Source organism: Lutra lutra, chromosome 4 (assembly GCF_902655055.1).
Source record: "Lutra lutra chromosome 4, mLutLut1.2, whole genome shotgun sequence".
Taxonomy (NCBI): Eukaryota; Metazoa; Chordata; class Mammalia; order Carnivora; family Mustelidae; genus Lutra; species Lutra lutra.
In genome coordinates, this window is record NC_062281.1 from 134,537,149 (window position 1) to 134,552,374 (window position 15,226).

General features: G+C 36.8%; 1 protein-coding gene across 4 annotated transcripts in view; it reads left to right on the forward strand.

The window, feature by feature from the left end:
• SLC44A5 (solute carrier family 44 member 5) overlaps positions 1-15,226 on the forward strand; it is a 405,375-nt gene that overhangs the window by 260,931 nt on the left and 129,218 nt on the right. For all 4 annotated transcript variants that reach the window (XM_047728191.1, XM_047728193.1, XM_047728192.1 and 1 more), the window contains one exon: positions 13,723-13,796. In XM_047728191.1, the coding sequence (XP_047584147.1) occupies positions 13,723-13,796 (74 nt within the window). The remainder of the gene's footprint in view (positions 1-13,722; positions 13,797-15,226) is intronic.

Genomic DNA, 15,226 nt, shown 5'->3' on the forward strand with positions numbered 1-15,226 from the left:
GTGATGTCCCCAGTTTTGTTTTTCTTTTTCGATGTTTCCTTAGCAATTTGGGGTCTCTTCTGGCATCTACTATTCCCAGTTACTTGTGTAGTCTGACCTAAAATTATTTTAAATTTACTCCTTTACCTAATGGACAGTCAAACAATTATAAGTATAAAAATGTTTTACAACTGAGGTGATTGCTTTGCTAAATTAATTTCTAAACTGAAGTTTTATTTCATGTTCAGAAAATATAAGGATGATTATAGGACACGGTTAAAGGTTAGTGTGGACGTAATAAACATTCTAAGCAGAGGCAAAGTTCTAAGATCTCCACTGAATAAATATCAACTTAAGATAATTAACAGAAGATAGACATAACATCAAATTATAAAGACTTGATTAATGAAAGTTTAAAGGCCAACTCTGTTTTCATTTTATGCCATCCTTCAAACGACTGTATCTTAGAAAGCTTATGAGATTATTATGTTCACTGGTTGATGAAGTTGTGACTTGTTAGATGTCTTAATGAGGCATTTATGGATGCAGATTTTCAATTCCATTCCCACTTATGAATGTTTGAGCATTAAGAAAGTTTAATCAGGGGGCGCCTGAGTGGCTCAGTGGGTTAAGCCGCTGCCTTCGGCTCAGGTCATGATCCCAGGTCCTGGGTTCGAGCCCCACATCGGGCTTTCGGCTCAGCGGGGAGCCTGCTTCCTCCTCTCTCTCTGCCTGCCTCTCTGCCTACTTGTGATTTCTCTCTGTCAAATAAATAAATAAAATCTTTAAAAAAAAAAAAAAAGAAAGTTTAATCAGAAAACAATCCATCATCCCCTCACGCACTTGTAGTAGCAATTTTTGTTTAACGATTACAAAAAGGTGTGTGTTTTGAATTTTAATCAATAATGGTCAAGAAAAAAGTGAAAGCAGAAGATCAATTTTTAAACATATTTTGATGGGATCACAAGGAAATTAATATAATGAGATAAGTCAACAATTTATAGTCGTCAAATGTAGTTTGTTTCTCTATTGGTGTCCATTGTGGAAGTTTTGAAAAAAAAAAAACCAGATAAAGCAAAAGAGGAAAACAGAATCACACAAAACTGTTTGTGATTACCACCCAGAGATAATGACCACTAATTTTTTTGCATATTTTTGTCTTGTTAAGCATTTATATAAATTTTATAAACACTTATAAGCATACTAACAAGTTCTATAATCTACTTTTTACTGAATATATTATGAATGTGTCTTCATATAATTATTGTTCTAAAAAGTATTCCCATCTTTTCTTTTTTTTTAATTTTTAAAATTTATTTTCAGCGTAATAGTATTCATTGATTTGCCCCACACCAAATGCTCCATGCAATACGTGCCCTCTCCAATACCCACCACCTGGCTCCCCCAACCTCCCAACCCCTCCCCTTCAGACCCCTCAGATTGTTTTTCAGAGTCCATAGTCTCTCATGGTTCACCTCCCCTTCCAATTTCCCTCAACTCCCTTTTCTTTATTATAAGGAATACAGTGTTTTAAATCCTTACAAATCTTTACTTCTTCTATATGAGTTTCCATGGTATAAATTACTAGAAAAGAAATTAGCTCAAAGAGCATACAATTTTCTAAGGCTCCTATCATCAATAATCAATGATTTTTATTATTAACAGTTTTGGTGACAGGTAGTGATCTTCTCTATTTAATGTGCATGCCTTTGGATACTAAAAACATCAGCTACTTATATTTATTAGAAGGCATGAAGTTTTAAAAAAAATTTAATAGCTGAATTTCAGTAACCAGCCCAGTTATGAGAATGTTCGTTGTTTCAACAAATATTTTGAGCACCCCTACTCTGTATTTCTGTGTAGAAGGGACTCTAACCTAGTCTCAGAAGATTAAAGAGCATTCTAAACTGATACAGATTCCTTCTAAAATTAGTTGATAACTTTGGACTAATGTTCCAAGGCTGTTTGTTCTAAGCTAGATCTCTAGCACCTCTTCTATATAATACCTTTTATCCAGAATACCACATGTAATATGAGCAATGACTATGATCTGGCTATCACTTTACTAGCAATTTATTTAGTGGTTTCCACCTACTGACAGGTTCTTGAAAGCAAGTTTTACGACAATAATGAATAACATAGTAAGACCAATTATGTCTGACCTTGTCCCATTTTAAACAAAAGAGACATTTATATAAGCATCACTAAACTCTGTATAAGAAAATGAGGTTTTATTTCCCCTTTACAAGTAGAAAATATAAACCACATCCAGTTAAAGCTTTTCTCTCAAGGCAGTGGAAACCCAAATGCAAATGGGATGGAAGAAGAGACTAACCATAGAGTATAGAGAAGCTTTTTAGATCCAAATATCATCTTATATGATCTAAGAAATTTGAAAGACATTATCAACACCATCTTAAAATTTCTTAGGATATCAAGTAATTTGGTATATTTTATTTTTCAGCAAGTTTAAAATGTGCTAAAAAATAATAATCTCACAAAATTAATACTCCTTAATGATTGGATGCTGGAATTAAATTTTAAGGTAGATGTTAACCTCAAGTCATCCTTAAAGCTTTTTTGAGATTTGAAAAACTTGCATTAAGATTGAACACCTGAAAAAAACAAGTTCATGTAATTAAAAACTCACTTGCAGCTTCCTGTTAAATTTCTGATTTCAGAATAGTGGAATTCTTCAAGATACTCTTTTAACCTCATATTATCCTTGTAGAAATGGTAAGTACAAGTGGAAAGGATATAATTAACCCCCTCAAACACAAGTTCTTAGAGAATGTTTCTCACAAAATTACCAAATTCTCCACTAATAGTGAAGAGTGGAGGAATAAAGGTAAAATATATTTAACATATAAATATAATATATAAAATATATTTAAGATATTTAACTTTATTCTGATATAGCCCAAATTTTGAGTTTGCTGATGTATTAGTATCAATTCAGATGATTCAGATGATTAGTATCCATTCGGATGATCTGTCCAATTCAAGCCACACTCTGTAGGTGCCAAGTGTATCTCAGTGAAGCTTGGAGGGTGGCCCCAAAGTGCATTGTTCCCTAGTAAAGTCTCTAGGAAGTGAAGCAGTCTTTCTATTTCCTGGGACAGACTTCTGCAGGGAGAATTTGAGAGGGGACAGATGACTTTAATGTCATCGTGCAGGTGCCAGCAGAACCACAGAGGAGCAGTGGTTCTAAACTGTGAGTTATAAATGCAGCCATGTTGTAGACAGATGTATCCAGGTGACACTAAGAACTTAAGAATGGGAGGTGATCATCCGACTGGAATTACAAGCAGTGGACAGTCTCTAAACTGACTCATTAAACACAAACGGATGATCTGTCAGAGAATAATGACTTTCAGGACTTTCATTCTCACTCTAATGCTTGATATTAATGACCTTTCAGAATGGTTGATATCAGTGGGGTTTCATCTGCTACAAAGAAAGAAAACCAGTAAATGAATCAGTTTCTGAATGAAGGTACAAAACTGTCCCTGAAAAGGAAGCAGAATGACAGTTCTTGGAGAATAAGAACTAGTGTGGAACTGAAGTATGCATTTAACAAACAAAGCTCTTTTATGACCTCCTAATTTAATCTCATGGGGGTTGTGTGAAGTGGAGGAGGGAGGGAGAGAGAGGGAGGGGGGAAAAGAGATGGATTTATTTTACTGGAGACAGTAATGTCATAAGCTTAAGCTTGACCACAAAATTGAATCCCTGGAGAACATATTCACTATATAGGGTTCCTCCTCCCACAAAACCCTGACGTTTGAAACAGCACTTTGAATTTCGTAAGAGCCCGCTTAGGATACATTAGCCTGTCAGATGTAAGACGCGTGTCTTACTGATCTTTTGTGGGATTGTATGTCTGTAGCATGCAAGGCTCTGTATCAAATGCTGCACAGAGGATGTTATGGTCTAGGTGAAAATTTCTATAAAGGTCCAGGTAGTAAATATTTTAGGTTGTATGGGCCAGATAGTTTCTACTGCAACTAATCAACTCAGCCCTTGTAGCACAAAAGTAGGCTTAGAAAAAGTATATATGAACGAGTATGGCTATTTTCCAAAAATCTTGATTTATGGAAGCTGAGATTTGAATTTTGTATAATTTGTATGGCACAAAATATTATTTTTTGGATATTTTTAATCATTAAAAATATAAAAAGCACTCTTAATTCACAAGCTATGTAAAATAGGTAGTAGGCCAGATTTGAGTTAATCTAACCCCCTAGTCTAAATTATAATAAATGGTAGATAGTTGCCTTGGGGATGTACAAACAAAATGTCAGTAAGTCTACAAAGATAAAAGGGATCTCTTCCAGTTGAAAACTTCATGAATGAGGTGATATTTGAACTGGTTTGAAGGATGAATTTTTTTTTAAAGATTTTATTTATTTATTTGGCAGAGAGACAGAGAGAGAGAGAGAGAGAGAGAGCACAAGTAGGCAAAGCAGCAGGTAGATAGAGGGAGAAACAGACTCTCTGCTGAGCAGGATGCCCAAGGCAGGGCTGGATCCCAAGATCCTGAGGTCATTACCTGAGCTGAAGGCAGTCGTTTAACAGACTGATTTACCAAGGCACACCTGAAGGATAGAATTTTAAACAAAGTTTACATGTAGGACACCTGGGTAGTTCAGATAGTTAAGCATCTGACTCTTGATTTCAGCTCAGGACATAATCTCAGGGTTGCAAAATCGAGCCCCACATGGACTCTGTGCTGGGCATGGAGACTGCTTAAGATTTTTCTCTCTTGGGGCGCCTTGGTGGCTCACTGGGTTGAAGCCTCTGCCTTCTGCTCAGGCCATGATCCTGGGGTCCTGGGATCGAGCCCCGCATCGGGCTCTCTGCTCAGCAGGGACCCTGCTTCCTCCTCTCTCTCTCTGCCTGCCTCTCTGCCTACTTGTAATCTCTGTCAAATAAAATAAATAAAATCTTTAAAAAAAAATTGTGATATATACATACAATGGAGTAGTACACAGTCCTAAAAAATGAAGGGAATCCTATCATATGAAGAATGGGATTTTATAGATGGGTTGAAGAGCCACACAGGGGCACTTTTGTGGGTAAAATGGAGCATTGCTAATGGTTACTAGGTTACTAGGTTACTAGGACACTAGGTTTAAATACTGGCTGTTCCACGCAAATCAGAACATATAGGTTATTCCAGGAGGAAGAATCTAAAGGGGCCGTTTAACAGAGTGCCCTGAGTGTAGTCAAGGGAGGCTGCATAGGTGTATTCAATGAATGAAAAATCCCGAGTTGGTTGAAGCACACTGAGAGGAATAATGGGAGAAAAAGCTAGAAAGATAGTCTGGGGCTCGAACTAGGATTGAACTTGTAGGTTCTTAAACATAAAGCTAAGACATTTGGAAATTATTAAGTAGGTGGAGGAGGGGCAGTGCTATTTTTTTCAACAATAGAATGATATCATCACATATAACTGATAATCAGTGATCTACAGAATGAATCAGATCAGACAGAGACTACATACAGGAGCCCAATTAGGAGACCATGGCACTAGTTTGAAGACAGGATAAGAGAATTTGGATTGAGTCCAGGCAGCAGAAATAGAAAGGAAGGGGTAGATGAAAGACACATCAGAGAGAAGTAGACAAGAGAACTTGTCAATTCAATACAAAAGATAAGCTAAGAAAGGAAAAGTCAAAGGAAACTCCCATGATTTAAGTTGCGGTTACTATACACATAGTATATTTGTGGGTTCCAGATAGGAAGGAAGGAGAAATCTACAAATGTATCTATACTCGGGATCCTATTCTTCATTTTGCAATTTGGAAAAATAGGATAAGATAGCAATGGAATTCCTGTAGTTTAACTTTTGAATATACTTTTGTATCAGAGTGGCTCGATCTGAATAGAGTTTTGAATAGCTTTCTGAACAAATGTGAATGTGAGCATTTTGTTTTGAAAAAGTTGGACTTTGATTTGGAAGGAGGGTGACAGAGAGGATTGGGGCATATTTATCTTTAACTATTCTTTCTTTCTGGGTCCTAGTGGGATGCAACCCATTTTTAACTTAGTACAGTAGCTCAGAGTGCTTGCTTTGAAAGTAAAAATGAATGCACTTGAGAAAAAGGCACAACAATGACAGACCTCTAGGTAGAATATGATTCAGAATGATTTTCAGCCATGAGGTGGTATCACCCAGGTATTACAATAGCTGTCTTAAGAGTCTTAAAAATTATCCAAACTAAATTAAAAAAAAAAACACCCCATTTCTGGTCTTGTGATTGACTTCAAGTTTCAAGACTGGAAATGATATATAAACTAAACAAACAGTAGAACATGTCAGTGAAATCATGAGCTGGTTCTTTGAGGAAAATAATAAATTTGATAAACACCTTGCCAGATTTATCAAAAAGAAATGAGTAAGGACCCAAATAAATAAAATCACAAATGAGAGAGGAGAAATAATAACCAATAACACAGAAATACAAACAATTATAAGAGGCTATTATGAAAAATTATATGCCAACAAATTGGACAATCTGGAAGAAATGGAATAATTCCCAGAAATACATAAACTACCAAAACTAAAACAGGAAGAAATGGAAAACTAGAACAGACCCATAAGCAACAAAGAAATTGAATCAGTAATCAAAAATCTTACAATTAACAAAAATCCAGGACCAGATGGGTTCCAGGAGAATTCTACCAAACATTTAAAGAATAATTAATATCTATTCTTCTCAAACTATCCAAAAAAATGAAATGGAAGGAAAACTTCCAAACTCATTCTATGAGGCCAACATTACCTTGATTCCAAAACCAGACAAAGACTCCATTAAAAAGAGAACTAGAGGCCAATATGCCTGGTTAACGTGATATAAAAATTCTCAAAAAATGCTACCAAATAGAATCTAACAGTATATTAAAAGAATCATTCACCACATTTGGGTGGGATTTATTCCTGGGCTGCAAGGTAGTTATATATTTGCAAATCAACATGATATAACACATTAATGAAAGAGAGGATAAGAACCATATGATCCTCTCAATAGATGCAGGAAAAGCATTTGACAAAGTACAACATCCACACATGATAAAAACCCTGAACAAAGTAGGGATAGAGAGAATATATCTTAATATCATAAAAGCCATATATGAAAAACCCACAGCTAGTATCATCTTCCATGGAGAAAAACTAAGAACATTTCCCCTAAGGTTAAGAAAAGACAGAATGTCTACTTTCAGCGTTGTTAACTAATGTCATCCTGGAAGTCCTTGACTTAGCAGTCAGACAACAAAAAGAAATGAAAGGCATCAAAATCAGCAAGGAATAAGTCAGACTTTCATTATTTGCAAATAACATGATACTCTATATGGAAAACCCAGAAGACTCCACAAAATATTGCTAGCACTGATACACAAATTCAGTAATGTTTCAGGATACAAAATTAACAGGCAGAAATCTGTTGCGTTTCTGTACAACAATAATGAAACAGCAGAAAGAGAAATCAAAGAATTGATCCCATTTACAGTTGCACCAAAAACCATAAGATACTTAGGAATAAACCTAACCGAAGAGGTAAAAGACCTGTACTCTGAAAAGTATAAAACACCGATGAAAGAAATTGAAGATGGGAAAAACATTCCATGCTCATGGATTGGAAAAACAAATATTGTTAAAATGTGTATGATACTGAAAGAAATGTATACCTTTAATGCAATCCCTACCAAAATACCACCAGCATTTTAAAAGAAGCTATAACAAACAATCCTGAAATTTTTATGGAACCAGAAAATACCCTGAATAGCCGAAGTCATCTTGAAAAAGAAAAGCAAACTGGAGGCATCAGGATTCTGGACTTTAAGCTCTATTACAAAGGTGTAGTCATCAAGACAGTATGTATGGTACTGGCACAAAAGCAGACCCATAGATCAATGGGACAGAACAGAAAACTCACAAATGAACCCACAACAATGTGGTCAACTAATATTTGACAAAGCAGGAAAGAATATCCAATGGAAGGGGGAAAAAAGCAATCTTCAACAAATCATGTTGGGAAAACTGGACAGCCACATGCAGGAGAATGAAACTGGAGGACCACTTTCCTATACTATATACAGAAATAAATTCAAAATGGTGAAAGACCTGAATGTGAGACAGGAAACCATCAAAATCCTAGAGAAGAACACAGGCAGTAACTTCTTCGACATTGGCCATAGCAACTTCTTATTAGATACGTCTCTTGAGGCAAGAGAAACAAAAGCAAAAATGAACTATTGGGATTTTATCAAGATAAAAACCTTCTGCACAACAAAGGAAACAATCAACAAAACTAAAAGACAATCTACAGAAGGGGAGAAGATATTATAAATGACATACCTAGTAAAAGGATTAGTTTGCAAACCCATAAAGAGCTTATAAAACTCAACACCCAAAGAACAAATAATCCAGTTAAAAATGGGCATGAACAGTTACTTTTCTAAAGAAGAATCCAGATGGCTAACAGACACATGAAAATGTGCTCAACATCACTCATCATGAGAGAAAAACAAATCAAAACTACAATGAGATACAACCTCACGCCAGTCAGAATGGCTAAAATTAACAACACAAGAAGCAGCAGGTATTGGCAAGGATGTGGAGAAAGGGAACCCTCTTACACTATTGGTGGGAATGCAAATAGGTACAACCATTCTGGAAAAATGTATGGAGGTTCCTGAAAAAATTAAAAATAGGACTAGTCTGTGTCCCTACAATTGCACTACTATGTATTTACCAAAAGGATACGAACATACGTTATTTGAAGGGATACATGCACCCTGATGTTCATAGCAGCATTATCAACAGTAGCCAAATTATGGAAAGATCCCGAATGCTCCTCAACTGACGAATGGATAAAGAAGAAATGGTATATATATATATATATATATATATATATATATATATATATATATATATGTAAGTGTGTGTGTGTGTGTGTGTGTGTTAACTCAACCATAAAAAGAATAAAATCTGGCCATTTGCAATGAGGTAGATGGAGCTACAGGGTATTATGTTAAGTGAAATAAGTCAGTCAGCGAAAGACAAATACCATATGAGTTCACTCCTATGTGGAATTTAAAAAACAAAACAGATGAACATGGCGGGGAGGGGGAAAGAGAGGCAAATCAGAAAACAAACTCTTAACTATAGAGAACAAACTGAGACTTACTGGAGGGGGGCGCTTGTAGGATGGGTTAAATGGGCTATGGGTATTAAGGAGGGCACTTGTGATGAGCACTGGGTTTTTATATGTATGTGATGAATCACTGAATTCTATATTGGAAACTACTACTGCACTGTATATTAACTAACTGGAATTTAAATAAAAACTTGAAGAAAAGTAAAATAACCTATTTCCCACAAAATACTTGGGATTATGACAGATGCCCTGAAATCCAAAAGAAAGGGAAAATTAGATGCTACAACTTGTAAAAATTTGAATTAAGCTTCTGCTTTGTCCCTGACTTACAAAATAGTGCTCAAGTTATATCTGATATTTTGTCCAAATTCAATTTTCCAATGGTTTCCTAACAGTAATATTTTTCTTTCTGGAGGGATTATGTCTGAGGAAAGGGAGAAAAACAGATGAATTAATGGGGAAAAATAGCAGGTAATTGTAATTAACTGAAAGCACACACACACATACACATCCCCCCCAGTTCTTAAAAGATTTACTTATTTATTATTTGAGAGAAAGAGAGGGCATGTGGGGGAGGTGTACATGGGGGTGCAGAGGGAGAGAGCTTCAAGCAGGGCCCCATTGAGTGCACAACCTGTGGGGCTATATCTCACAACCCTGAGATCATGATCCGAGCTGAAACGAAGAATCCCACCCTTAAACCATCGTGCTACTCAGGCACACTGCCCCCTATTTTTAAGAAGGAGTTTCTAAAAAACAAAGAGTGGTCCAGGTGAAAAAAGGCGGGGGTAGCTGGCTTTCTGATTTCAGGGCTGCTAGGTTGGTCTAGGGGTGCAGCTGGGGCCGTCAAGTGGCACTCATGAGGGGGAGGGCTCAGCTTGCATGTGGAAGGCCCTCACCAACTTCTAGTGCTCCTCAGCGGGAAAGTGAGCACGCCAAGTTGCTTCATGGAGAGCATGAGAGACCCAAGTTTCTTAACCCCATCTCCACATCAGGGCCAGGCCCTTTTCCTGGGGAGATGGTAATCCCCTTTTCCTGGGGAGAGTTAGAAGTCACTTCATGCCTGGCTATAAAGATGAATAAAGAGAAAGAGAATCTGGACCACTACCCTTTGGGAACACAGCACTAGTTTGGACCAGGACTCTGCACACAGACCAGAAAAATATATGGGACCTTAAACTCACCTTCCTTCCTTGTATCAAATGACAACCAGTTTACTGATCTTCCATCCCTTTGCTTTTGATGGGGGAAAATAAACTGGTCTGGCCAGAGGGTATGGTCTACTTTCTCCAAAGCACTGTACCAGAAAAGCAAAGCAGATATGAATACATTATCCTCCCTGGTCCAAGAATATAATCCCCAAACACCTCAAAGTGTGAATTTTTGAGAAATGCTATCCCACCGTGGTGGGAGACTGCTCGGGAGTAGTCCCTGGTGCTGTAGCCTATACCTGCACCAGAAGAGAGACAGATAGAGAGAGAGAGAGAGAAACCATAGTGTAAAACCCCATATGGAACAAAAATTCCAGGTGATGCCCATTCATCAGTGCTAGTAGCTGAGGAGTGAGGGTTTTAGTTTTAAAAAATTTCCTTTTGGGCTCTGCTGCTTTCTCTGTGCCCTGTCCTTTGAGATTGGCAAGCTTTTTCCAGTCATTGCTAGTATAGGTTTACCTCTCCTTGTGCTTGCTACATAATATTATAAATATATAACATTATAATACTATGTAACATTAGATTATTATAAATAAGAATTATATAATTATATAATTTTATATAATTACATATAGTATATAATTATTGGTATAAACCTATTATAGGTATAAACATAAGTATATAATTATAGGATGCTGGCCAATGTGGTTCTTCTGGTCACACCTGATCTTCCTCTTCTTGGTGGTTCTGATTAAACAGAAGGGCTTTAACAACTTCAAAATTTCTAATTAAGGCACACCAGTGTTCTAGTTTTCTTTCCTTTAGTTCTTTACCTACAGACATTTCTTATTAGATTTCACCCTATTTAACTACTGCTGTCAATTTAACAACCTCCTGGTAGGATGAGAACCTGATGTTGAATAGGGTCTGTCAGAATGCATGTGAACCAGATACTCTCCTCACCTCCAAGCATGTTTTTGCTTTTCAATGATTGTTAACCAAAGAAAGCTAGAGCACCTGTTTTCTTTTTTTATTATTATCATAATTCTTTAAGTGAAATTTAAAATTCCTGGGTTGAAATTGGATTTAAGCAAATGATAGTTTGTGGATTGAGCGTGATTAACTTTCTCCATGAATGATTCATTTCCTATTGTGGGATAGAGTAATCGGGATATGTGTGACATTTTAGATATGGTCAATTTGAGGCTTTACAGAAAACTGAAATAATATTAGAACAACTTCTAAATGAAAGGGTTAAGAATTGGAGATCTAGATATTAGTTCTACTTTACCCTCTCTCTACTTCTCTCTCATGGACCTTAAATAAGTCAACTCACCTTACTACCCCTAAAAACCTAAAGGTATTGTGAAGAAACTCACAAGGTATGTGAAAGCAGTAAAGGTATAGCTGGGCTTTATCAATGGAAGGTATTACTGTGTCTTTTACTGTACAGTTATTATTCATTATTATTCCTACTATCATCACAAAAAATAGTGTGTAACTTCAACCAGCCTGTGCTAAAACAGAGGATATATCCTTATGATCTCAGGAACAAAGAAGTTTTTGCTATGAAAATTCTCCTGTGCAACTTTTAATTCTGCCAAATAGTTTGATCTTTTTTCTTTACTAGTAAATTTTTCATTAAGTTTCAAATGGATAATTGTTGGATTATTTCTCACTTAAGATACAGTTTTGGCCTTCCAGACCACTTAAAAGCTGAACAAGATATAATATTAGGATTAGGAAATTAATTGAAAGCCTTAAGTATCCCTGCTGGATTTTTTTTTTTTTAAAGATTCCATTTATTTATTTGACAGACAGAGATCACAAGTAGGCAGAGAGGCAGGCAGAGAGAGAGGAAGAAGCAGGCTCCCTGCTGAGCAGAGAGCCCGAGGTGGGGCTCGATCCCAGAACTCTGGGATCATGACCTGAGCTGAAGGCAGAGGCCCTAACCCACTGAGCCACCCAGGTGCCCAAAATTCAATAGCTTTTTAAAAAAAATATTTTGTTTATTTATTTGACACAGAGAGAGAAAGATCATAAGTAGACAGAGAGGCCCGCAGAGAGAGAGGTGGAAGCAGGCTCCCTGCTGGATCTGAGCTTGATTTGTGATCCTTAGCAAATCAATGAGTCTCTATCAAGCCAGTTTTTCTCTAAACCAAGTCTGACAATATCTAGTTTATGGAATGGCTGGGAAAATTACAGTTTTGAACCATTTCATTTTTTAATGCATTATATACATTATTGTGAGTTTGGTTGCTGTGGCGGCCGGCACGACAAATCTACCAGGAACGTGAGGGTAAGAGGATGGTGAAAAGAAATTAAGAGACAAAGAGATGGGGGCAGGAGGAGCACTGAGGAGGATGTCCAACAGTGCTAAGTTTATTCAAAGCATTAGGCCATATATATAGTGATATTACATCTGTGTCTAGTTAAACAACCACGAGTTCCTTGTGATGCCAAATGGCTGATGCCAGTACAAATACAGCAAACCTGAAAGTAATTTATGGGCTGTACTAGGGCAGCAAGGACCAGCAACGAACTTTTGACCCCAACCGAATTGTTCTCATTTGTTTAGCAAGCGTGTGGGAAGTCACATAGGCGAGCGCACAACACATAGCACAGACCCTTTCTCAGTGCTACTAGACTTTTTCCGTCCTAAACCTTTTGTTAGGTTATTCGGACTTTAAAGGAGGCACAAGTCAGGGCCTGGTTTGGTCCTCGTCTCAAGCCTTATTGCAGCCTCCCACAAGTTGCAAATCTACCCCCTGTAGAAGTTTATGTAGTCAGTCCTTTACTTAATGAATAGTACCCTTTTTTTAAGAGAAGGAGAGAGGTGGGGGAGGGGCAGAGAGAGAGAGAGAGAGGGAGAGAGATAATCTTAAGAAGTTTCCATGCCCAGCCCGGGCTTTGATCTCACAACCTGAGATTATGGCCTGAGCAGAAATCAAGAGTTGATTGCTTAACTGACAGAATCATATAGGTGCCCCAATAAGTAGTACCCTATCAATGTGTATGTAGAAAGATAATGGAGGGGGGAGGGAGAAATGGAAACTGGCTTTTTTTTTTTTAACTATACCATACAGTGGGGAGGCACAATGAGGAAAACCATAAAATCAAATAAATTACCACTTCAAAAAAAAAATTTACTTGATATTGCTGGACTTGTCTCTAAAAACATCATACAAATAAAGAACCAAAAGAAAATAAATACTAAGAATTCTGAGGGAGCTCCTTTAACTTTAACTGTGACCATTCCATCGCTGCAAAATCTCTGATTACAGGAATACATCTGATATACCTTTTGGAAATACTGGATATGAAATGGCATAATTACTATTACTACTTTTTCTCCTTTCCTATATTTGTTTACTAGGTAAGATGTTATTTTGGGCCCCTTTTAATTCTGTATTCCTTTTTGTCTTTAGGAATTGTACAGATGTCCTGTGCTGCATCATCTTCATACTCTTTATCATTGCCTACATTCTTTTAGGACTCGTGGGTGAGTAAATACAGGTATAGAGGAGATTTAAAATTTGCTAATGGAATAACAACTAAGTCAATGTCACATTTTTAATATTAATCATTTTCTTCCCCAAACCTTGTTATTATTGATTATTGTCTTTTCTGGAATGACTGTGCCTCACAGGTACTCATTGGGTAGCAGACTCAAACAATAATAAACAAAAAGTAGTTTATTCAAAGGCAAGTCCATATTACTTAAGTACCTACAATTATAAAGAAGGAAGAAAAATATCTTACGGTTTTGGGGCACCTGGGTGACTCAGTTGGTTAAGTGTCTGCCTTCAGCTTGGGTCATGATCCAGGGTCCTATGATCAAGGCCCCACTCAGTGGGGAGCTTGTTTCTCCCTCTCCTTCTGCTCTCTCAAATAGATAAATAAAATCTTTAAAAAACCCCAAAACTTTGGTTTCTTTTTAATCATTTTTACTCATGAAATTCTCTTAAGCAGCTAATTATGTTCACGTTGCTATTTACTAGTATGCACTAAGGTCTAGATTAGTTTAGGTAATATATAAACTTTTTTTATAAGCAAAATAATTATTAAGAATTTCACCACATTGTATATATACAATGGAATATTATACAGCCATCAAACCCCCGAAATCTTGACATTTGCAATGACGTGGATGGAAATAGAGGGTATTATGCTAAGCGCAATAAGTCAATCAGAGAGGGACGATTAACATATGTTCTCACTGATTTGAGGAATTTGAGAAACAAGACAGAGGATCATAAGGGAAGGGAGGGAAAAAATTAAACAAGATGAAACCAGAGAGGGAGCCAAACCTAAAGAGACTCTCAATCTCAGGAAAGAAACTGAGGGTTCCTGGAGGTGAAGAGGGTAGCAGGGATGGGGTGGCTGGGTGATAGACATTGGGGAGGTTATGTGCTAAGGTGAGTGCTGTGAATTGTGTAAAATTGATGAATCACAGACTGGTACCCCCGAGACAAATAATACATTTAATAATAAAAATAGAATTTCACCACATAATTCATTGATGTTTAAGAAGTCTTATTGTCTTTAACTACAAGGAAGGGATATTCTGTTATTTACTGTTAGGTTGAAGGTTTTTCTTTGAAGGTGAAAATAAAGAGAAAAATATACAAATTATTAACATTTTTTAAAACCTACCAAAGGGCAGTGAATAGTTTCTGTAAAAAAAGTTTTCATAATTGCATGTGAATGTATCACTTTTCCCTTTGAGACGGAAGTCCTGTTCCTTAGATGCTGACTCAGGAAACTTTAACATATTATTATGAGAGCAGGGGTTAGAAAACTTCAGTAATTCTAGTACCATTAATGAATGGGCTGGAGTGTGTGGACAGAATGCATAAGCAGAAAGAAGGCTGTGCCTACCAGAGGAACAGTGGAAAATGCTCTTCCCAGTTCTTCAGTTTTATCTCCCAA